General features: G+C 41.3%; 1 protein-coding gene across 1 annotated transcript in view; it reads left to right on the top strand.

Annotated features, from left to right (window-relative positions):
* JAZF1 (JAZF zinc finger 1) overlaps positions 1-25,917 on the top strand; it is a 400,632-nt gene that overhangs the window by 309,222 nt on the left and 65,493 nt on the right. The window contains exon 3 of the mRNA XM_082259198.1: positions 2,862-3,058. Coding sequence (XP_082115324.1) covers positions 2,862-3,058 — 197 coding nt within the window. The remainder of the gene's footprint in view (positions 1-2,861; positions 3,059-25,917) is intronic.

The following is a 25,917-nucleotide window of genomic DNA, read 5'->3' as shown; positions in this document are numbered from 1 at the left end:
GTTTAATGCCCATACATATGGAAAGTCTTAGTTCTTTGAGATGAAGAATCTGCAATGGTTTCTCACATTGGGGCCCAACAGGAAATCAATCTGCCATTACCAGAGGATCACTACGCGCTTCGCTTATAGCTTCTTCAGGGGATCACATTAGTACCAAACTCAAATAGGGAACGTAGGGTACCCAGTCCAAAGCGCCGTGGAGAGAGGGGGGGTGCATATGGGCCACCCTAGAAGTAGTCTGCATTGGGCACTGTTCAACCAGCAAAGAAAAAGCTTGCCCTGGGGCCAAAATAGAACTTGAAAAAAACAAAGAGTAGATGAACTTCAGATTAAGAGTTGGGGTAGGGTCATACCGTCCCCAGTATATCAATAGTCTCTGCTTATATGTAGAGCCTCTATTTCTGCCCATGCTGATCCCTGATGGGCAGAAATAGAGGCTATTGACATACTGGGGACAGTATGACCCTACCCCAACTCTTAATCTGAAGTTCATCTACTCTTTATTTTTTCAAGTTTAATCCCTTTCCTGTTAAAGTGCACCAAGATCTGTTAATGCTTCATTGGTTCTTCAGCATCAGTCATCTGTTTCTCAAATTTTCAAGGCTGCCACCTGGCCTTTTGTTCATAGGTTTCTTAAGTTCTACAAGGTGGATGTTCAGGCTTCCTCCTATGCCAGTTTAAGGCATTTGGTGGTACAAGCTGCTATCTGAGTCTGTTGAGCCTTCTTTACCCATATGTTACATGGATTTGTTGGGGTTTATTTGCTGTGTTACCCACCCCACATTTGGATTACTTTTGGACATTCCATAGTTTTTAGCTAAAGTAAAATATGAGTTTTGACAGACTAAAATTGATTTCCTGGAGTACAGTAAAGGACACGGGTCCCTCCCCTCTATTTCTATGATCTCCCTATTGTTTTGCCACAAAACAGAGGCTTGCAGGGAGTGGGAGATGTAGAATAGCGGGTTGTCCCTGCAGCTTTCCTTTTTTTGCCAGTGTCCAATTACCTGAAAGTAGCTACAAATAACTCATAGATTAGAACTAATGATTATTGTCCTGTACTGTACTCCAAGAAAAGGATGTTACTGGTAAGTCAAAAATCCTATTATTTGTTTTAATATGATCTTAGTTGCAATTTGTGAATTTTGAGAACTATAACTCAGCCATAACATCCAAATACTGTGAAACTCTTCCACTTGTTTTAATTACGTTGCAGATATTTTTCCATTGTTTTATTCTGGCTGATCTTTCCATCCTTATTACTTTTAACGTTACTGCACGTTCTTTCGAACAAAAGGTGATTAGTTTGCTGCCAGAATCCTATGATTGGTTGCTTAATAAGCCTTTTCAGGGTAATGATGCAACTTTCCACCAAAATTATTTTCTAACTCAATCTAAAGATGGCCGAAGTAAGCTGGAATACCCCCAAGGAAGCACAAACTGAAGACAGAATATAAACAGTGTGCCAAGTTATAAAGAAAAAAAAAAGTCTTTGTTAAAGTCAAACTTATTGCAAGAAAAGTACATTATTTCATGATATCATTTAGATGTCTTTCATATGTTGTATGTCCTTAATTACTGTTATATTTGCATACTTCAGGTAACACCTTATAAATATGAAAATGCTTACCAGTATCTGATGGGTGTATATTGAAAAACATGCCTTTTTAATTGGTTAATTCTCCTCCCTGATCCTGTGGTTGGGAAGTGAAGGAGCAGCATGACTTTGAAAACATTATCCCTCTGATTTCCTGTAAACGCATTTAGTATTAGGCTGCATGAGCTGTGGAAAGCAAAGAAGCACTAATTAGCTCATAGTGCTGTTCCACCCTTTCTGGGTGCTGCTGTACAAGGGATTACAGGAGGCTGATATAAACACTGATGAAGGTACCAGTGCTTTACAGTAAACATAAAGGTCATCAGAGGATTAAAGTATGCTGTTGACATTTGCCTATGGTTCAGTAGAAAAAAAAAGAAGTCAGTAAGTGCCCAGGTTTTGTTTCTCTTTTCAATTATGAAAGCTTCAGTAAGAGTCGGTTCACACCGCGGCGACTCAAAGTCGCCCCGACTTTGAAGTCGCCCGTGCAGCACGACTTCATTGCGGCTTGCAAATTACTTTTCATAATAGAAGTCAATGCAAGTCGCTCTGACTTTGCCCAAAAGTAGTGCAGGAACCTTTTTCTAAGTCGGAGCGACTTGAGTCACTCTGATTAGAACGGTTCCATTGCACAGCATGGAGCGCTTCTTGTCAGGCAACCAAGTCGCCTGACAAGTCGGAGTAGTGTGAACCGGCTCTTAAAGCATAACAAAAGAGATAAAACTGACCATACATGCTAAAGTCCGATTGAGCAATTAGGGTTTTCTTGATTGGAAATATATGTAATTCATTTCTCAGCTAGGCCCTCACAATACATATTATTGGCATGTCTAAAGTGGATTGCATCCATAGCGCATGCAATTTGGGAACACTGGGTGTTTTTTTTTCTTTTTGGTTCAGTAATTTTCATTAAGTTTCCAAAGTACAATTGTATAGTACTGGTACTTTTTTTGTGTACAAAAAAATTTAGAAACAGTACTCAACAGTCAGCTATTAGGAAATTTTTGGTTCCCCTGAAACCTCATCCTGAAGCCATTGGGTAGTTAACAAAAAAATGTGTATAAGTTGACTTAGTTTTTAGTAGCACAGCAAATACATATTTTTTATGGTCTGGTATGATTCATGCTGGCAATATGTGAAAAAATTGATGTAAAGGTAAACTTATTTGTCACATCAGTTACAGGAGCACATCTTTATAAGACATCATATCTACTGTTCATACTGTTGAATTTACAATTTTCTTTTTTTTATTATAATTGTGTAGATTTATGACTGATGCAGCTCGACGAGAACAAGAAACCTTAAAGAAGAAAATCCAGCCCAAGCTCTCACTGACATTGTCAAATTCTGTATCCCGAGGAAATGTGTCCACACCCCCACGCCATGGGAGCGGCAGCCTCACCCCACCAGTCACCCCACCCATCACTCCATCTTCATCATTCCGCAGCAGCACCCCTACAGGTAAGGGGTTTTTAGTATACTTTACCTACCAAACATCTATTAAAAAATGTGTTTCCATATGTAGAGATCATATTACTTCTTGTGTATACTCCAATACTCTTTTAAAGTAACACATTGTGAATTTTTACATATTTTGGATCTTTATTATTATCAGGGCTAAACTAAAATTTAAAAAAATCTGCTCCCGATTGCCCCAGGTGTCATCGGTGGGAGATAACAGATGTGGACCTCCTGGCTGGCATTTTCAACAACAAACTAGACCGGTTTGTTTCCAGGTCCAAGGATCATCTGGTGGAAGCCATGGATGCTCTGGTGGATCCATGGCATTAGGACACCCTGATCTATGCCTTTCCTACCCTAAAACATCTTCCTTATCTGCTTTGCAGGATCGAGCTGGAGGGCATTCTAATGATCCTCAATAAGTTAGGCTGACACAGATGTATCTGGTGCACCGAGCCCCATAAGACTCCTTGCATACACTCTGTGTGTTGTACTAAATCGTAAGCAATATCCATCCAAAGGTATGATTTGTCATCCAGCTTCATATTATCTGGTTCTAACAGCATGGCACTTGAAGCTCAGGTTCTCGAGGGACAGGTACATCTCTGACTCTGTAGTTCCTATAATGCTTAAAGCTAGGAAATCTACTTCTAGCAAAGTCTGTCATTGAACACGGAAGGCATTATTTATTTGGCATACGTTTTAGGGCATTTATCCCAGGAATGGGACTAATTATTTTCTTCCTACACCTAGGCCTGGACCAGGGTCTGGCTCTCAGCACTATAAAGGGTCAAGTTTTTGCCTTTTTATTCTGTTTCAGAGATTTTTGGCCTCTCACTGTCAGTATTTGTATAGTTTCTCATGTGTCTCCCCTTGTCCATTCGCCGTGACTCTGTAGAATCTTAATCTGGTTCTCTCTGTGCTTCAGAAATTGCCTTTTGCATCCATTAGCGACGCTCCTCCCTCTGCTTTTACTCAAAAGGTGATATTTCTTCTGCCCATTACCTCTGCCAGGTGAGTTTCTGAGCTGGCGGCTCTATCCTGCAGGGAAACTTTTCTGGTTCTGCATAGGGACAGGGTGATGTTTAAGCCCAGGACTTCTTTCTAACATAAGGTAGTCTCTGCCTTTTACCCCAACTAGAAAATTGTTCTTCTGTCCCTCTGTCCAGCTCCAGTTCACCAAAAGGAAATTTCCCCCCATTGTCTGGATGTCGTTTGGACTGTGAGAGTCTATCTCTCATGCACTGCTTCTTTTTGGAAGAATGTTCTTTTTTTAGTATCCATAAGCATGCAGTGGTTTCTCATTCTACCATATCTAGGTGGCTCCAGAAGACCATCATCCAAACTTATGTTCTCAGGGATCGGGTTCCATCCTTTTCTGTCAAGGCACACTCTAATAGAGTATTTCCTGGGCTTTTTAGCTTCAAGCAACTTTCTCTCAGGTGATTTGCAAGACTTGCATCTGGTCTTCTGTTCACATATTCTCAAAGCTGTCCTAGGTGGACATTGTGGCCTTGTGTGATTCACTCTTTAGGTTCTTCAGAAGGCCCTTTGAGTTGCAAGCAGTCCCTAATTCTCTGTGTTTTGACCACCCGGCAGTTAAACTGCTTTTGAATGTCCTGAAGGTTAAAGACTTTTTGTCTTTTGTCTTTCAATGGATAAGATGGGAAAATTCTAATTCTAAAAAGCCAAAAATAAAATTTTACTTGGAGTCTATCAAGGGACAGGTTCCACTCCTCTATGTTTATGATCATGCTGTCTTTACTGATTTGCTACAGTTGAAGTATGCTGGTAGCCGTAGGGGTTATCCTGGGCTGGCCTACCATTTTTTTGTTTGATGGAGTCCAATCCTCCTGTAAGCGGAAGTATAACCCAAAAGTCTTCTTGTGTTCCTCAGTGGGCTCCAAGAAAACTATTTTATGGTATGTACAAAATTACTTACACTTGGGGTGTATTTATGAAGCAGTGAATCTGACATTTAACAAACATTCACTGCAGGTGAATCTACCAGGTATTTGCGTTTAAATGACAGTGCTTGATACACCACTAGTGAATGTTTAGTGAAAGTGAAAATTACTGCTTTTTAAATATGCTCCTTAGAGCCGGTTCACATTTGTGCGGCTGTGGCGTTCGCATGTAATGTCGGAGCGCACTGCTCCTTCATTACATGCGATCGGCTGTGCGGTGCGAGTTTAGCCATACACTTTGTATGGCTAAATTCGCACTGCACCCGCAGCAAACACGCACAGGACCCTTTTTTGCAGCCGCATCAGGATCGGATCGCACAGCGGTTCACACTTGTGCGAACTGCAAGATCGCACTGCGATATGCGATCAAACTGGGGGTGTCGTTAAGATTACATTGACACCCCCAGCGTATCGCATATGGCAGTGTGAACTGCCGGGGGTACGTTTGCGATACGGGAACAAGCTGTGGATTTGCAGCCTTCCCGCATCGCATAAGTGTGAACCGGGGCTCAGTGCAATATCATAGTGCAATATCATATTAGATATACAGTACTGTTGAATAAAGGGAATGAGCTGGAAAGTTATCATGCATTTCTACCACCTTGTGTCATGGAACTGTTTTCATTTTTTACCTACGAAAGTCCTCTTTCAGCATTTCTTTCTTATATTATACATTTAGGTTCCTGCTGTGAGGCTACTACTTCTAGGCTTCTAAAGGAGGCAGATGGTTCTCTAATTAATGTTTGCTAGTAGCGCTCTTTCATAAGCCAGTTTGGATTTGTCCACACCAGACACGCCTTATATAAGTTGAACCACCTTACAGTGCCCCATCCAGGTCTGTAGTTGGTGGTGTGAGTGGAATAATTGAACAAGCATGGACCAGACATGCTAAGCCCCAAGGATCGGAAAGTCTTATCCCACATCTTTGCCCGGAGACACCGAACTGCAGTCTCGCCTTTTCATATCTTACTTTGGACGTCATAAATTCATCTTTTTGGCCTTGAAAGAATCACTCCAAGTTATACTCATTTAGGGTCCTGGCGGCTTTTTTATGCTCCAAGGGCACTATATAATGACTTTTTTATTCCAATGTAAACATTCCCTTTCCTGCAGAATGATTAAATCGTAGAAATTGTTAATCAACCATAGAAATCTTAGGAGCACCCAAAGTAGCATTGGATAATGTGCACGCATTTTATGACAGGACCCTCACTGAACAGTTTTATCAGTTTAAGCAGCATATTAAGGAAATGTTATATATGTATAAGCAGTGTTGCCAGCATGGGGTTCACGACTGTGTGCAGGAATAAATGAAGGCCACGTAAGAAGTCAAATCAAACCCTAAAACCTGGGAAATGTGCTTTGGAATTATAACAAAGCCTCTATTCTCTGATTGGTTCATTCCTTGACAGTTTTCAGCAGTTTGCATAAACCAGATTGATACACATGCTTAGGGGTAAAATTATTTTCCAGAAAATATATTTACCAGTAATATTAGGAACTGCCATGGGTTAGAGGGTGACTAATCAGCAACAATTCTAATTTTTAAGTAAAAATAATGTTTTCTGTTTTGGTAGAGTAGTTCTAAGGTTATGACAAAAGTTGATTTGTTCTTTCCAACTGCAGCCAATCAGCTTTACATTTTGGATAGAGGAAATGTGACACTGTCCGATTAATTTTTTTCCCTACTTTCCTGTACCTGTGACATCTTGACACCAACTGACACACCAGGTGTTGACAGGACAGATAATGATAGGACATCTTATTGGGTACACAAACAGCGATTGAAACCTAAATAAGGACTTAAAGGGAAACTCCAGTCAAAAATGAAATTTTTCCTATTAATAGTATGTTAAAGAGCTTTATCTTTGATATTATTAATTTTCTGGCTAGCTACTTGTCTAGCTTAGAAAGTCTTATTTAACCACTTGCCTACTGTGCACTTAAACACCCTTCCCATCCAGGCCAATTTTCAGCTTTCAGTGCTCTCACGCTTTGAATGACAATTGCGCGGTCATGCTACACTGTACCCATATGAAATTTTTATCATTTTTTTCACACAAATAGAGCTTTCTTTTGGTGGTATTTAATCATCTCTGGGTTTTTTATTTTTTACAAAAAAAAAGAATAAAGACAGAAAATTTGGAAAAAAAAAAAGTTTTTCTTATTTTCTGCGAGTAAATTTTGAAAATACATTTTTCTCCTTCACTGATGTGCGCTGATGAGGCAGCACTGATGGGCACTGATAGGCTGCACTGATGGGCACTGATGAGGTGGCACTTATGGGCACTGATGAGGTGGCACTTATGGGCACTGATGAGGTGGCACTTATGGGCACTGATGAGGAGGTACTAATATGCCGCAATGATGAGCACTGATAGGCGGCATTGATAGGTGGCACTGATAGGCGGCACTGATAGGCGGCACTGATAGGCGGCACTGATGAGCACTGATAGGCGGCACTGCTGGACACTGAGAGGTGGCACTGCTGGGCACTGAGAGGCGGCACTGATGGGCGGCACTGATGGGCACTGAGAGGCGGCACTGATGGGCACTGGCGGATGGCACTGATGGACACTGACGGGTGGCACTGATGGACACTGATGGGCGGCACTGATGAGCACTGATGGGCAGCACCATCAGTGCCCACACTCAGTGCCCATAGTGCTGCCAGTCAGTGCTTATCAGTGCCTAGATGAGCAGGCACTGATGGGCACTGACTGGCAGCACTATGGGCACTGATTGTGGGCATTGATGGGAGACACTGATGGCGGGCACTGTGGGCACTGATGGGGGGGCACTGTGTATGTTTTTTTTACCTTTTAGTAATCAGGGCACTGGTGATCAGTGCCCTGATTACATGTCTCTGTGTCCCCGGCGCTGTGAGGCTCCCCCTCCTTCCTCACACTGCAGGCTCCGTGTGAGGAAGGAGCGCCGGCGATGAGAGATGATCTCATATGTTTACATATGAGATCATCGCTCATTGGACGGCCCGATCACGTGGTGAATGGCCGCTGTGATTGGCCATTCACCACGATCTGTGATCGGCTGTGTCCAAGGGACACGGCCGACACAGATTCTCCCCGCTGCGCGCTCGTGGGAGCGTGCGGGGGGCGTGTCACTGGGAGGCCGTTTAAAAACGGCCTCCCGAAAATTCGAGTCCGCGCTGCAGCCGTATATAGGCTGTAGCGCGGATGTGAAGCAGTTAAACTAGACAAACAGCTTCTTCCTGTTCTTCACCGACAACACTATCTCCCTTTATCTGAATTTGCTAAGCTGAATTTCACTTCCTGAAAGGTTGCCGGTCTTTCTTAGAAGCCATTCCTAGACCTCCCCAGCCCACATCCCTCCTATCTTTCACAGAATAGTATAGACACACACTTTATAGCCTCGTTTAGGCTAGTAGCTACTCCTGAGAGAGGGGAGGTCACGTGACCGGTGCAATATATGAAAGAAAAAGGACCATTTTCGAAAGTTTAGCAGGATACAGATCAATTTCTATTGCTCATTACATGTGAGTAATGAGTTTTAGGCTCCGTTTCCACTAGAGCCGTCCCTGCCAGGAGAACCTCTGACATGCTGGTTGTACCTAAATTGATCAATGGATCAACCTGTGTACAATCAGTATGCCTATAGATGGATTGAATCTTTGGCTGGCTTAAAGGATAAGTTCAACTTTGGGAACATGTTACTGATTTTAGGGTGGAACATTTACCATGTTCCCAATGCTGCAGCTGCTGCCCACTGCTCTCTCTCCCTATGACAGCAGTACGCAAAGAAATTTCTCATACTAGCTGTCATTTTTTTAAATCAGCACGGCATCAATAATTTAATGAACGACAAGTCCCTTCATCCTTTGCAGTTGTCAGCTTGTAGTTCCCAATAAACTACCATGGCGCTGTGGAGCACCAAGGTAGAGTTCATTGAATTGTTCCTGTCAGTGTATCTGCCGGTCTGTATGGGATTTCCGGGTATTCAGATATACTGACAGGTCTGCAGAAGACCTGCATGGCACCAGCGATCTTCTGATCACTGGTGCAATGCTTTACAGGCTCCAACAGGAAAAAAAATACTTTTTTTTTTGCCTGGAAAGTTAAGGAAAGGTGGTATTTCTTATGATTTGTCAAGTTTGGCAATTTTCATGTAACTATCCACCAGCAATCCCACAAATCAGTTCTACAGTGTCCAGTGATGGGCTTGTTGTTGGAAAGTGAGCATGCTCACCCATGTTAAATCTGGGGGTAACATCTTTGATTGCGCACTTAGATGCTTAGGGGTCCCTTTACTCCTGTGTTTGCCTTAATGCACGTGTTTTATATGTGCAACTTCTTTTGCAAGGCCATCTACCACAACACAGGGTGTAGTGTATGTGTTGCAGCAAGCTGTAACATAGATGGGTTGGCAGCTACTATTGGGATGCCATTCTGCATATTGGCACTGCAATTAACATAGCATAATGCATATTAATACACAAGTGCAAAGGTGTGAAGCCAGCGTAAGAACCCCTGGTTTGCGGGATCAAATCTGTATATTACCACCCTTTAAAGCTGAACTCAAGGCTAAATAAATATTGTATAAATACATAATGTATATTCCAAATCTTATGCACTTTGCCTCTGTGCAGGATTTTCATGTAGTAAAGACTGGTCACTGCTACTTCTCTCCTTCTGCTATGTCAGGGGTGTCAAGCTCCATTTCATTGCGGGCCGCATCAGAATTATGGTTGCCCTCAAAGGGCCGTGCAGAGTTTAGGGGTGCGGTTTGTACAGAGTGCAGAGTTTAGGAGTGCACTACGTGAGAGAGTTACAGAGTTCATGAGTGCATAGCATACAAGTGCAAAGTTTAGGAGGTCGCAGCATACAGAGTACAGGGTTGAGGAATGTGTTAAATACAGAGTGCAGGGTTTTGGGGTGTGCTCCCTTTCACATGCTGTCCATATCTTACTTCCATCCCTTCTCCTTGACTCTGACCTCTGCACCAGTCTCCCCCCCCCCCCCACCTCTGCACACATCTCCCTCCACAGTCCTCATCTTCCCCCCAAAATCTTCCTCACATCTCACTTACCCAGCCTTGCTCTAGTACCTCCTGGCAGTTTAGGTGGCTCCCTACGGTGGGGCCAGCATCTGTCCCCACCGTAAGTGCATACAAGGCAGGCAGGGATCTGTGAGAGCCACGAGCCACCAAGAGAAAAGCTGTCCTTGTAATCTTAGAGGCTTCTGTGTTTACAAGTAACAGTGGTGAACAGGGAGTGGAGGGTGAGAGCCGGAGTTGGTGAAGCTGAGTTCTACCTTGTCCCGGTTGAAAAAAAGCCCTGGGTGCAAGGGCCAAGTGAAATGGCCTGTTGGGCTCGATTCGGCCCACGGGCCTTGAGTTTGACACATGTGTGCTATGTGATTGGTCTTGTGTCCATCCCCTTCTCCTGTTTTTCTGCAGGCAGCCTGTAGTGGACGGATCTGCTGGATCCCTTCAACAGCTCCACTCTCTGCACAGGTAATGTGTTTACAGCACAGTGATGATGTCACTGCTACATTTACAAAGTAACATCTGGCTTTTAAAAGGCATTTGGTATACACAAAGTGGATATATACCTCTCAAGACTCTTGATGAATCTATTTTAATACAAGAATTTGATCCTAGAGTCCAACTTTGAAAACTGTAATTTTTTCGAAAATTCACAAAAAAAACACAAATCATTTTGGAAATGAAGGTAGTAAGGAGTTAATGCATATACACACATATGTGACTTCATCAATGAATACAGAAGAATGCAGATGACTGTTTCATTTGGCTTCTACTTCAGGGAAGAGTAAAACATGAGTTTTCACTTAGCCACTGTTGAAGAAGGTAATTTATGATGTGGTCTGGACGTAAGCAGCCCAGTGTCTGTCAGATGCATTACTGAGCTATTGAATTTTTGCAGCGTAGAGAAGAGAATGCTAGCAATAAAGGAGGAGGCATATTTCCGTTTACAGATTAATTTTCTATTTTTGCTCAGTAAAAATTTTTGGGAATGCTGGTGTTTCCAGTAATTTATACTGTGTTGTACACAAGGACTCAAAAACCAGTTTGTTTTGGATACTGACTCTGGTTCTATAATTTGTTCTCATCAGAATACAAAAAATGGGATCATGTAGTAAATATAACCATGACAGCCTGCTCTAGCTTCCACAGAGAACACGGGAAAATATGAGAACAGAAAAACAGGAGTGGCCATTACGGACTTTAAAGGTACATGCTGTGGAGCAGTATTTCTGGTCCTGGCTTTACCACCTAGATGTGTAAGTGATACTTATATAGCACGTAGGTATACAGTATTGAGTAACTTTTTTTTTTTTACCAAATTGCTGCAGCAAGACTTAAAGTGGTTCCAAGGGCTCAAGGTTTTTTATCTTCATGCATGCTATGAATGAAGGTACAAAACCTTCTGTGTCCAGCTGCCCCGTGCCCCCTTAATACTTACCTGAGCCCATCATGATCCAGTGATGTGCACAGTGGCCTCGGCTCTTCAGGGACTCTCCCTACCCCACTGGCTATCACAGCCAGTGAGCCAAGGAGAAGAGAGAGGGGGTGGGACCGAGCCATGGCTCTGTGTCTGAATGGACATGCAGAGAAGTGGATTGGGAGCGAGCCTGCTTGGGTGCCCCCAGAGAAACCTATTGGCTGTGGGGGCACTTGGCAGGAGGGAGGGGCCAGGGGCCGGACTGAGCCATGCTCTGTGTCTGAATGGACACGGAGAGCAGTGGATTGAGAGGGAGCCTGCTTGGGTGCCCCCAGAGAAAGCTATTGGCTGTGGGGGCACTTGGCAGGAGGGAGGGGCCAGGACTGCCATCAGGGGACCCAAAATAAGTAGGATCGGGGCTACTTTGTGCAAAACCACTGCACAGAGCAGAGAAGTATAACATGTTTGTTATAAAAAAAAACACTTGCCATTAATGTCACTTTAAAAAACACAGATTGCAGATGAGTCCGGTGTGAGCACTGCTTTAGGACCCACCTTTTTGCAGCAGTACAGGGTTTTGTATGAATTTGTAGCTAAACTAATGCAAATTTATGTTGCTGGGGGAGAGGGAATTAAAGGGGGGAATAAAGTAAACCTGCTTCTTTTCCCAAAGCAAAGGTTTATTTTAGTTCAGACTTCACTGGTCACATGTTTGTCACATGTCAGTGACTCTTGGTATATAAACTAGACTGCTTGCATATTTTTGTCCTCACAATTTTCTTTTGCAAAGATTAAAGATAGCCATAGCCACTATGTAGAGTTTTAATATGTGTTTATAGTCAGCTGCTGATCAGTTTTAAATATCCTGGAAATGAGCAAATATTTATGTGTACTGTGTACAGCCATTTAAAGTGATTCTAAACCCTTGCATATACCCATTGAAGTGACTGGAACTAGATGATGCACAGAGATGAAACACGTCCTTCTACATTGGTTGCACCTGTTTATCTGCAGTCTTCTCTCCTCTACATCCGTTCAAAGCCCAGAGTTTATAAATCTTGTCTAAGCTGTCCAAAAGAAAGGGACGGAGAGCGGAAGTTATACTCTGCAGTGCTCAGCGAGGAGAGCTCTGAGAGCTGATTGGAGGGAAGGGACACACCCCCTTCACACAGTACACATGAACAGAGCCGAGGCCGCCAATCTGCTGGAGGTCCCTCCCCTGTCACCTTTTTTCTCTTGGTGTCAGGAAAACTTAGCAGAAGAGATTTATGCTGATAACAGAGGAACGAAGCACCGGACACAAATGACACTTGGTACTCCTAACTGAGACAAGAACATACTATAAAGAGATATTCTTTTGTTCATATTTGATGTCTTGGTTTACAACCACTTTATAGAAAAGAAAAACTGCTCTTGGTGCTTAAATTAAATGTAGAAACAACAATTCATAAAAATTATAGAAATTATGACTATATGTGAAAGTAGTGACTATTCTTCACAGTCGCACTCAGAAGCACAAAAATACACGTGCAATGTTCATATACTGTACATCAATTCTGTTGAGCTGTATAAAATCTCAACCAGTAAATGCAAAATCAAAAATAAGTAAATAAAATAAAACAAATATCAAAAGATCACCTAAAGTGACAAAGTGAATAAATTAAATATCCATAAATATTTAAAGTAACATAATGCCCATCATTCCTCGTTAAACTGATTATAAATGATCACCTTGTAAAACATCCCATTCAGTTTAAAATAGAAATGAAAGGCAAAACATTTTTGTATAAATATAAAAATAAAAAGTTATAGTTTTGATCACATTCCCTTTATTCTCAGCTGAATAAGAGCTGGGGGGGGGGGGAGAAGCAGCAGCACACTGAGCTTGCCAGTGAATGGCTGTGTGTGTGTGTGTGTGTAGGGGGGGGGTGACAGGACAAGTCTGATCATTGGAGCAGAGTACACGGAGTTCCCAGCATAACTGGAAAACTGACCATGCTGTGCTCTCTTGCTTAGTGTGGTAATTTTTTTATAGAAATACAGAGTTGCAGGAACACCAGGGATTTCACACAAAGGAAGCAATACAAAGAGATCTAATAGGATACTTCATCATACATGTACATGGTACAGCAGGCACATATCAGGAAAATGAACTGTTGGGGTAACAAAACGCTTTAAGTGATACAATGAAGTGTCGTCAGTGAACCCTCCACCTCAACACACACAACCTCTTACCAAAATGACAGACCCCAAATTATAGGAGGTCTGACAAAGCATGAAGCTGTGTGGGTCTCGAATAATGGATCCTCAATCACAGGGACACATGCAGCACCTTCAGTGAAGGCCCCGCAGTGATCTCGCTCCGCAGTAAAGCCCGGTAAGAAAAACATATAAGTCTCCACTAGTACCGCTAGGTGTTTATTGAATGTATACCATAAAAATGACTCATAGAGCATCCTATGGATAGCACATTGAAAATGTAAACACCAATGGTGCCGGCTCCAGTGAAGCATGGGTGATGTCAGCACAAGCTTCGCCCTACCCCTACACTCCAATTACAACCACTTTAAGTCTTATCTAATATATTGATCACCTGGGAAAACCCAACCCGATCAAATATTCTCTTGAAAGTGATTTGTAAGTGCAGAGTAAGGGACATAATACTAATAGGGTTCAGATTTTTGACTGTATATACAAACATTTAAATGTCCAAACCCTAACTATTTCATGTATTTTTCTTGTGCATTTTTTCTTTCAAAATACCTCCATGAGAAAATAGTGTAATTTAAAATGTGAATCGGGAATGTATTATTACATTCATGAAACAGAATCTAGAATAAGTGTAAAATGTGGCGCCATGATTCTTTTTGCTAGAGACGGCTGTGTTTACTAACGTGACTTATTTAATTATAGCCTCTCATAAACTAATTCAATCTTTATTGAAGCAGGTCTGTAAAAAAAAAATAAAACTTGCCACAGTATATGTAACCATACATTTGAACATATGCTAGAAGGGTGTACGAGTTTACATAACTGTTGTCTGCCACCAGCATTGCAATAAAATTATCTGCCGGGAGAGAATTTGGGCAACCGGTAAGTGTGCCCTGCTTCCCTTATTGTTGTACACTAGAACACAGTGCCAAAGCAGGGGATGATAACTGTATATATTTTAGACCCTGGTAAAGAGTAGATCTGAAACAACATCTTCCGAAAACATTTAGGGTAGAAATATAGATCCTATCCTATGTGCTAGAAGGTTACTTAAAGCGGAGTCCCGGGCACAGAAAATTTTTTTCAGTAAACATACCCCCGGGACAGTCAGGGCTAGTACATTCCACAATGGCTAGCCTCTGATCTGTCCCGGTTCGCACTTACCTGCAAGAAGAAATACTCACTTATAAAATTTCTTCCACAGCGTTACCATCTCTCTTGTGGGCAGCTGAAGCCGGCGCGATCCTCTTCCGCGTCTTCTTCCGCGTCCTCTTCTCCCAGAATGCGCCTGCACCGGCCCCTCTCGTCACTTCCGGTGCGGCGCCGCATTCCTCCACAGCTTCTGGGCATGCGGCGTCGCTCCGGAAGTGACGAGCGGGGCCGGCGCCGTCTCATTGATTCCTGGGAGCGATGACGTTCAGCTCCCAGGAATCAGTGCAAGACAGGAAGTGACGGCGGAGAGGGAGGAAGTGAAGAATAGGTGAGTATATTCGATCTACAATTACAAGGTGAGTACAAAAAAAAAAAAACCTAACTATCCAATTCTGTTTCAGGTGAAGGAGAACAAGGAGAACAAGCGGACGGGAACAAAAAAAAAAGATTGATTTTGTGCCCGGAACTCCGCTTTAAACCTACATCATGTAAACATGCCCCTAAAATCCAATACACACTTAGTGCCGGTTCACATTAGTGCAATCACAGAGATCGCATGTAATTCAGAGCTCACTGCTACTAAAATTACATGCGATCTCTGTGCTGTGCAAATTCAGCCATACAGTTTGTATGGCTGAATTTGCACCGCAATCGCACTAAAAGACGCACAGGACCCTTTTTTTGGTCTGCAGCAGAATCGGATCGCATGGTGTTTCACACTAGTGTGATCCGATTCTGTGCGAACTTACAGATCGCACTGCGATATGCGATCTTATTTGGGGGTGTCGTTAACTTTTAATTGACACCCCCAGCATATTGCATATGGCAGTATGAAATGCAAGGGGTGCGGATGCAATGCGGGAACACGCTGTATATTCGCAGCGCATCACACAAATGTGAACCGGCACTTAGGCCTCATGTACACTGCAGCTGGAAAACTGAAGTTTAGGAGCAGTTGGGCGTTTTTTTCAGCAGCCCCTGAACTCTCCTCAATGTTATCTTATCTGTACATTGTACACACAATTGTTTATAGTACTATATAGGCAGTTGAGGTTACTGGCATTTTTTTTTAAAGCAGATTAATCGTGTAGTTTCCTGTCATTTCAAACGCCAAATGCTTGTAACTGCATGTAACTGAGTGCATTTATGTGCGTTTGCATTTATAAGCGTTTTTAAAGGGGAAAACATTTCTCATAATTTTTGTACATATAAAAATGTTGAAAAAACACAAATTTCACCAGATGCTGTTGCCTGCATCAATAGATGAGTCTAGTAGCGACAAACTCTGGTCCTCTTACGCAATTTTCTACGTCTTCGGAGCCTCAGCAACAGGAACATCAGGAGAATTTCCTCACACATGCTCATGATGGGATCCATAGTGAAAACACAAAAAGTAAGACCGCTATCTACAAGCACACTGCTTTTTTCTCTCACAGAATGGCTGAAATAGTTAATAATTGACTTGTTTTTCATGCATTGTGGGCATTTAGAATGGTCTACAGAGGTTATCTTTAAAAAAACGCTTCTAACCTCAAATGCTCATAACCGCTGCTAAAGTCATGTAAATGTGGTATGTAAAAGCTGTAAAACTGTTTTTTTTTTTTTTTTTGTGTTGGTTTCCAGCTGTCAAGTTTCCAGCATTCAGAAAAGGTTTTCAGCTGCCCTATGTACATGAGCCCTAAATATACTCACCTTAAAATTATTTTTTTGCAGTTCATTGAGAGACAAAGGTCCCACCCCTCTGTGTTTATGTTCATGCTTTTGTAACAACTTTACTATAAACTTATGCTGGTTGTGGTTGTGGTTGTGGTTGGGGTTGTCATGTGCTGGCTACCAGTTTTTTGTAACCAGGGTCTACTGTTCCTGTCGGTGAAACTATAACCCAAAGGTTTAAAGCTTCCTGTGTCTCTCAATGGACTCAAGAAACGGATTTAATAGTCAGTACGAAAATCCTATTTATTTTTAGTACAGTGAGTTAAGATTAGAAGTATCTGTGTCTTTCTGTAAGGGTAGATCCATGTGATTGTACATCCCATGAACAACCATAAGAACATACCTAAAATATAAAATCAACACGCAAGTAGAACTGTGGAAAAGTTTAGGCTGTGGCCCCTTTAATTGGGTTTTAAAACAATTTCAATTATGAAATGAACTTAAATCACTTCTGGACCAGAAGATTTCCCCCCTTAATGACCAGGCCATTTTTTGCGATTTGGCACTGCGTTATTTTAACTGACAATTGCGCGATCGTGCGACGCTGTATCCAAATAAAATTGATGCCTTTTTTCCCACAAATAGAGCTTTTTTTTTTTGGTAGTATATGATCACCTCTGCAATTTTTATTTTTTGCGCTATGAATAAAAAAGAGCGACAACTCTGAAAAAAAAAAACAATATTTTTCACTTTCTTCTACAGTATATAACATTCCCAAAAAAAAAAAATTAAAAATCAAATTTTTCATCATATTAGGCCAATTTGTATTCTGCTACATATTTTTGGTAAATAAAATCCCAATAAGAGTATTTTGATTGGTTTGTGCAAAAGTTATTGCGTCTACAACCTAGGGGAAAGATTTATGTAATTTTTATTTATTTATTCATTTTTTACTAGTAATGGCGGTTTACTAGTAATGGCGGTAATGACTAGTAATCAGCAATTTTTAGCGGGACTGTGACATGGCGGCGGACAGATCGGACCCCTAACTGACATTTTTGACACTTTTGGGGGGGACCAGTGACATAGCTACAGTAATCAGTGCTAAAAATATGCACTGTTACTGTACTAATGACACTGGCAGGGAAGGGGTTAACATTAGGGGCGATTAAAGGGTTAAAATTGCCCCTAGGTTATGCTTTCTAACTGTGAGGGGGATGGGCTTATGGAATCAACACAGGGACCTGTGTTCCTAAGTAGGAGGATCACAGGAGCCCTATGTTGATTGCTGACAGAACAACGGTCTGCTGTGTTTACAACAGCAGACTGCCTGTTCTGTCTCCACGGGGAGCAATCGCGGGTGCCCAGGGCCCTCTGATTAGCTTCCCTGGTAGCAAATGGGCACGCGGTAAGGGTACGTCGTTTCGTGGGAACCTGCCCCCGTATATCTGCAGTGACTGGTCAACAAGTGGTTAACCTTTAATACCAAACAGAACTGCTGTTACCCATTAACAGACCAACATGCTTAGCCTCTGAGGCTCAAGCCGAAAAATCTTACCCCAACCAAATAACAGTTTACTAAACACTGTCCACCCACAAAGTGGCCGACAATACTCACATAAAGGTGGACTGCAACCCAAAAAGATGGACCTTTAAAATTAAACAGAACTGTTGTCAACCAATAACAGACCCAACATGCTTAGTCCCTAAGACTCAAGCTGCAATATCTTATACCAACCAAATAACAATGTACCAACCGCTGTCCACCCACAAAGTGGGCGACATTACCCACATAAAGGTGGACGGGGATAAGGGGAAATAACAAAGGGGGGAGGGGGGATAGCAGGTGAAAAGATTCAGAAGGAAGGCTGAGGAGAATCCAGAGGTGAGTCCAGCTGACAGACCTGAGGTAAATGCTGACTCCCCCCAGTGACAGGAGAGGATAGAAGTAAAAGGTTACACTCATTGGCTAGATGTTTCCCGCCAAAAGATTTGTCACCAATCCAGTGCTCAGCAGCTGAAGCAAATCTTCCTAGCAACTAGCAGGCAGCTTGTCACATGAAACGCAAAACAGAAAGAACCAGCAAAGCATCCTTGGAGTTACATGTACGTAACAATTATCATAGCTCTCTATAAGGTTCCATTCACACCTGGGCGTTTTGGAGTGTTTTTCAGCTCCAAAAACGCTAAAAAAAAACTTTCCAAAATGCCCAACAAGTAAAACCCTATTCATTTAAATGGCCCCTGTTCACATCTGAGCATTTTGAAAAACGCCTGTAGCTGAAAAAAGCACATGAGCTTCTTTTTGGGCTGATTACCAGCGTTTTTGATAGATGTCAATGCCTGCCTCCAAAATCGCCTGAAAATCGCGGTAAAAATCGCTGTAAAATCGCAGTAAAACCCTACGCTCAAGGGTGAATGCAGCCTAAGAGTAAAACATTTAAAAAACAAATGGGTGTTAGGGGTGACAATCTTATGGGGCCACTTCTCTTTAATTCTTTTGTGGTCCTGACATGGCCTAAATTCTGATGCTGATGTCACAGAGAAAGAAAGTGAGGGTAAATCTCCCCAGACACCCAGACATTGTATAGAACAGTGATGGCAAACCTTGTCACCCCAGATGTTTTGGAACTACATTTCCCATGATGCTCATGCACTCTGCAGTGTAGTTGATTATCATGGGAAATGTAATTCCAAAACATCTGAGGTTCCAAGGTTCTCCATCACTGGTATAGAAGGTCTAACCCTTCCTTGCTTTATCTAAAATAAACAAATTGGGGCTGGAGTTAGTCTTTAGACCTGAATGTATTTATACTGTAACTGATCTTGCCTTGTTGGCCTAGTTTGTCTGTTACAAGATCATTTCACTTTTTAGAAATGTTTAAATTTTAGTACAGCTTATTACCTATGTAAATCACTAATTTCTCTGATTTCCTTGAACTTTGAATTTTACTGCGGACTTGCCCACCCAGTAACAGTTCTAACTCTTCCCCATTACATTTGAAACCAAGAAAAAAGTTTTGGCTCTACATACACTTTATTATACATTATCTGCTTTCACTAACGCTGTCTCTAGTATATCCATTCTAGTTAACAGTGACCTATGTATTAGAAAATGAGCATTTTTGGTCATTTATAGGTTCTTGTTGAGAGAGGCATTATGGGATAATGTCTTTTGGCCTAAAATCAGTTGTCTCAATCCCCCAAAGCATTGGTAGGAGATGGATAATGAATTTCTTGATTTTGGAATGTCACATAAGCACATAAACAATGCATTAATTGCTGCAGTGTTGTCTTTATCCATAGTGGAGAGACCCTAAAGACTCGTAAATTTCAGCTTCCACAGACCACACCTTATTCTTTTCTGTAATGTCACTTCCTGAGATTCCTTCTTCATATTTTCCATAAGTTTAGGAAGTCAGCAGACTTGTCTTAGAACTTTACAGCTAAATAACAGATTATTCATACAGCCTAAAAACAATAGTTTAACAGTAAATTGTTTTAATAATGTGCTGCCCATATTATTAGAAGCTGTCATTGGATATAGAGATATATTATGCTAAATGAAATATCCAGGCAAGATATACAGTGGATATAAAAAGTCTACACACCCCTGTTAAAATGTTAGGTTTCTGTAATGTAAAAAAAATGAGACAAAGATAAATCATTTCAGAACTTTTTCCACCTTTAATGTGACCTATAAACTGTACAACTCAATTTAAAACAAACTGAAATCTTTTGGGGGGGGGGGGGGGGGTAAAAATAAAAAAAATAAAATAATGTGGTTGCATAAGTGCGCACACCCTCTTGTAACTGGGGATGTAGCTGTATTCAGAATTAAGCAATCACATTCAAACTCATGTTAAATAGTCAGTACACACATGCCATCATTTAAAGTGCCACTGAATAAATACAAATCAAGTTCATCTGTTCTAGTAGGTCTTTCCTGACATTTTCTAAATCACATCCTACAGCAAAAGCCATGGTCCACAGAGAGCGTTCAAAGCATTGCAGGGATCTCATTGTTAAAAGGTATCAGTCAGGAGAAGAATACAAAAGAATTTCCAAGGCATTAGATATACTATAGATATGGAACACAGTCTTCATCAAGTGGAGAAAATATGGCAAACAGTGACACTACCAAGAACTGGATGTCCCTCCAAAATTGATGAAACGATGAGAAGAAAACTGGTCAGGGAGGCTGCCAAGAGGCCTACAGAAACATTAAAGGAGCTTCAGGAATATCTGGCAAGTACTGGCTGTGTGGTACATGTGACAACAATCTCCCAAATACTTCATATGCCTTTTCTTATGAAGAAGAACATCCAAGCCCGGCTAAATTTGGCAAAAACACATCTGAAGTTTCTCAAAAGCATTAAGGAAAATGTGTTGTGGTCTAAAGAAACCAAGGTTTAACTTTTTGGCCATAATTCCAAAAGATATGTTTGGCGCAAAAACAACACTGCATGACCTAAAGAACACCATACCCACAGTGGGGTGGTCAGGGTAAAGGGAATTTTGATTAGTTCCAAATACCAGTCAATATTGGTGCAAAACCTTCAGGCTTCTGCTAGAAAGCTGAACATGAAGAAGAACTTCATCTTTCAGCATGACAACTACCCAAAGCATACATCCAAATCAACAAAGGAATGGCTTCACCAGAAGAAGATTAAAGTTTTAGAATGGCCCAGCCAGAGCCCAGACCTGAATCTGATTAGAAAGTTGCAGGGTGATCTGAAGAGGGCTGTGTACAGGAGAAGCCCTTGCAATCTTACAGATTTGCAGTGTTTTTGCAAAGAGTGGGAAAATACTTGCAAGATGTGCAATGCTGATAGACTCATACCCAAAAAGACTGAGTGCTGTAATAAAATCAAAAGGTATTAGTTTAAGGATGTGCACACTTATGCAACCCTATTATTTTATTTTTTTATTTTTACTTCTCTCCACCTAAAGATTTCAGTTTGTTGTTGTACAGTTTATAGGTCACATTAAAGGTGGAAAAAGTTCTGAAATTATGAATTTGCCTTGTTTTTTTTTACATCACAGCAACCTGACATTTTAACAGGGGTGTGCAGACTTTTTATATCCACTGTATTTTGCCAGGAAAATTGTACAATATTAAGTTGCATGCCTTTTAATATGGGCTGCATAGGGGCCTGATGTTAACATTAAAAATCAGCTTAACTCTAATGCTCGATACGAACTGTTATTGGCATATTTATTTAATTATTATTTTTTTTATTTATACATTACCATTTGTGGTCGCATTATACCCACTTGAGTTGGAATTCTTTCCCCTACAGTGTGTGTTTTGCTATACATTTTTGGTATGCTGACCCGCACTAATCTGCGCTTAAATGGAATTAATTAAAATGTTCTCCCTCTTTTTTTTGGTGTCACCCTGGTTGATGATACCTTCTTTTTCCTGTTATATACATTGACATATATTGGTTAAGTATAAACAACATTGCAAATATAGTCAAGTGAGTACATGTTGAACTGATATCTCGATGCGTTTCGTGAAGTAGCCGTCACTTCCAGTCAAGACCAATAAATCTGTGGAGAGATCATGTTAAAAAAGATAATGGAAATTAAAATACATATAAACCTGCTTAGGGTAGAGATCATAAAATCCACTCCCCAAAGTGGGTATACTTACACATCAGCCAAAGAGATTAGGAAAGCAAAATCTAAACAATGTATTCATGTGGACTGCCAACACATCATGTCTTTTTTCGTTGTTGCGTACACTACAGGTACAGTTAGCCCTCTTTTTTGCTTTCCCATTGCAACATTGGGATTGGTTCCTTATTTTTTATTTTTTTCACCTTGCTGTGTAATTTGATTTGGGTTCTCTTTTCTTTCCGCCCCCCCCCCCCCCATTTTCTGTTTCCCCTTGTTAAAGGTTCTATTTAGATATTCCCTTTCACTGTTTTAATTTTTAAAATTATCCATGTATAGAAATACTTTTATGCAGATATTTGCTCACTTTACAGTATGGACCCTTTGTATTGCTTATGCACATAATTATTTATCTTTACATTTTTGATCTGAATTTTAATTAGGTCACAGTATATTCACCTTTTTATTCCCCTCTAGTGTTTATTTAATTTTTCTTTTTTGGTTCCTACACAGTTTAGGGGCCTTTCTCTTGGGCCCTCCTGTAAGATGCCTGTGCCCTCTGGCTTGCTCCACCTTCAACTCCCGGACAGAGCATGCCCTTGGATGTACTCCTGTGTTCTTGCCCTCTTTTTTGGATACGTTGTTAGGATTTTGCTTTCTTAATCTCTTTGGTTATGTAAGTATGCCCACTGTGTAATGAATAAGCACAGACATGTGAAACACACTTACTGGCTGTCTGTGGAGTGTGTGCATGTCTTTTTGTATTTTAACCACTTGCCTACAGGGTAATTTTCCAAGCCAAATTTCAACTTTCAGCGCTGTCACACTTTGAATGGCAATTGTGCGGTCATGCAACACCGTACCTAAACAAAGTTTTTATCTTTGTTTTTCACACAAGTAGAGCTTTCTTTTGGTGGTATTTATTCACCACTGGGTTTTTTATTTTTTGCTAAATAAATCAAAAAAGACCAAAAAAAAAAAAACTTTTTCATAGTTTGTTATAACATTTTGACGAAATTTTTCTTTTTCACCGATTTGCGCTGATGAGACTGCACTGATGGCCACTGATACGGCGACATTGATGGGCACTCACAGGCTGCACTGATGACCACTGATGAGGCGGCACTGATGGGGAGGCACGGATGAGGCTGCGTTGATATGCAGCACTCATGGACACTGATTAGACGGCACGCACTGATGGGAACCGATAGGTGGCACTGATAGGCGGCACTAATGGCCTATATGACCAGGCCATTGTTTGCTTTTTTGCACTGCACTACTTTAACTGATAATTTGCGGTCATGCAATGCTGTACCCAATTTATATCATTTTTTTTCACACAAATAGAGCTTTCTTTTGGTGGCTTTTGATTACTACTGGGTTTTTTAGTTTTTATTATATAAACGAAAAAAAACAAAAACGTTTGAAAAAAAACCTATATTTTTTGCTTTCTGCTTTAAAACATATCCAATAAAAAAAAGTTAAAAAAATAAATTTTTTTCATAAATTGTAATTTTAATTTTTTTATATAAGTAATGGCAGTAATCAGCGACTTATAGTGTGACCGTGATAGTGCGGCGGACAGTCTGACACTAACTGACACTGGGCAATAACTGAATAACTGCCACTGACACAGTGAAACCAATACAGTGATCAGTGCTAATACTATACACTGTCACTGTACTAATGACACTGGCTGGGAATGGGTTAAAATCTGGGGGCAATGAAAGGGTTAACGGTGTGCCTAACAAGTGTAATGTGTGTAATATGTGCTTCTTTTACTAGTAGATGTGGCTGTTTTTTCTCCCTGCATTGCAGGGATAAAAAAACAGCCACATCTCTTGCCTACAGAGCCCTGTGTTGTTAGTAAATACAGGGCTCTGTACTGTGATTCGCTAAGCCGATCAGCAGGTCCTGGCCAGTAATCATTGGCTGGAACCTGCTAACTTACTTGTGCGGCAGCCAATCACAGTACAGATGGGGTGGCTGGTGTGTGCGTGCCCCCTACCCTGAAATGCCAGATCACATACATGTAAGTGATCTGGCACAGAGCAGCTGCCCTGTAGCCGCATATGTGCATGGGGGGCTGCGAAAGGTTAATATTAACTTGTTTCAAACGTTTTAATTTTTTTTTACATTTCTTCAGTTGCTTCCTGGTTTCCTGCCTAGGCCAAAATTGTGTCGTACATTTCAAGAGTTCTAATGGCAATTTTTTTTTCTTTTATCTGGAGAAGGGGAGGAGGGTTTTTTTCTGCTAAGCGCACCCACCTGCCTGCATGCCTGAGCGAAGGGCAGATGATACCAGGAAGTAAATGCTACATGAATAATTTGCCCTTACTTATGATGGCAGTGGCTAGAAATGCTTGGGGGTGTTTTATAAAGGGATTTCTCAAAAAAATAAAGCATGGAGACGTGGTGGGATAGTTGAGTTTGCGTTGAATAGGTTTGTTTTTTTTTTTATATTCATACTTACCTAGGTGAATGCAGTATCGATCCGATGCTGCATCTGTCTCCCGGTGCCTCTAACACTGGGAACCGAGCGATTGAACACCTCCAATTGCTCGTTCTCACAGCCTCCTGAGCAGACAGCTGCTGACTGTCGCAGCGCTGGGCTGTGGAGGGGGCGAGTGTTGCTGGTTTAGGCTCTGAGGCTTGCGGAGAGGCTTTGCCAGGTGGCAGTCCAGGCATGTGGGCAAATCCTGACTTCATGGTCATGCTGATGCCCGAGCCTGGACCGGCTCTGTCATGTCACAGGAGCTGGTCACAGGAGTGCAAAATGATCTGCACTCCTGTGATCCACAGGAGAAGTACAGCCTAATGAGCTTTGGCTGTACTTCTACTTTAAAGGGTAACTCCACTTTCGTGGGGAAAAAATAGCAAATAAAAGAATATAATAAAGCGTATCCAATTGCGACTCAAGTCATATTGTAATTGAATGTTATTTAAAATTACCTTTCCTTTTCAATCAACAGCACTGTAATTTTCATTAAAATGCAATGCAATATGGCTCCCTGGAGCTCTTCTGTATACAGAATGTACGCCCCCCCAGAAAAATAATTTCCTGCATGTGTGATTGGCTCACTGATTTTCTCAGAAGTCTGCTTAAGATACAAATCATATTTCAGGCATCCCCTGCAACAAAAATATAATTTTTGTTCAGATACTCCCAATAGGAAATCACATCTAAAGGGATGCAGGCCCAGCAATTTTCCTCATTAGTGCCCTGCAGATGAACCAGCTGGTTGATAATTAAGAAACCACTCCCATTTGATTACCTTATCACATGGACACAGACGGATACAGACAAACACACAGAGATTTCTTCAGAATAACAAAAGGTTGGAATCTGCAACAAAGGTTGTTATAATCCCTGCAATGTACAGAGATCACCCGGAGGGGAACGTTTTTTTCTCAACAAAAGTGGAGTTACTCCTTAAGTTCCATGTATAGGTTACCAATAAAGAGGCATGAGAATGATAGAAGCAGCTTTGTATTTTAAAAGAAACATCAAGAACTTAAATTAGTACTATATGGGAGGTAATTTTTACTTTAACACATTCACAGCAATAAAGTGGAACTTTAGACAGAACTTTTCCATCGACAGAAGCTCTGCAGAAGACACTGCAAACAACAGCGGTGAAATTAATGGAAGTGACGTCACCTATAGACTTACTATGGGGCTTCCATTGTCAGCTGTGTCCTCAGCACCTGCCTACACAGCGAAGCCACAGCTGACAGCTCAGCGTGGAATCGGGTCAGATCGGCTTCAAAAAAGGTAAGTATACTGATTTTTTCTTTACAGGGCTAGATAGTTT

Source organism: Pelophylax lessonae, assembly GCF_965119305.1.
Source record: "Pelophylax lessonae genome assembly, chromosome: 5".
Taxonomy (NCBI): Eukaryota; Metazoa; Chordata; class Amphibia; order Anura; family Ranidae; genus Pelophylax; species Pelophylax lessonae.
Note: the sequence above shows the minus strand (reverse complement) of the source record. Positions and strands in the feature narration are given on the sequence as shown.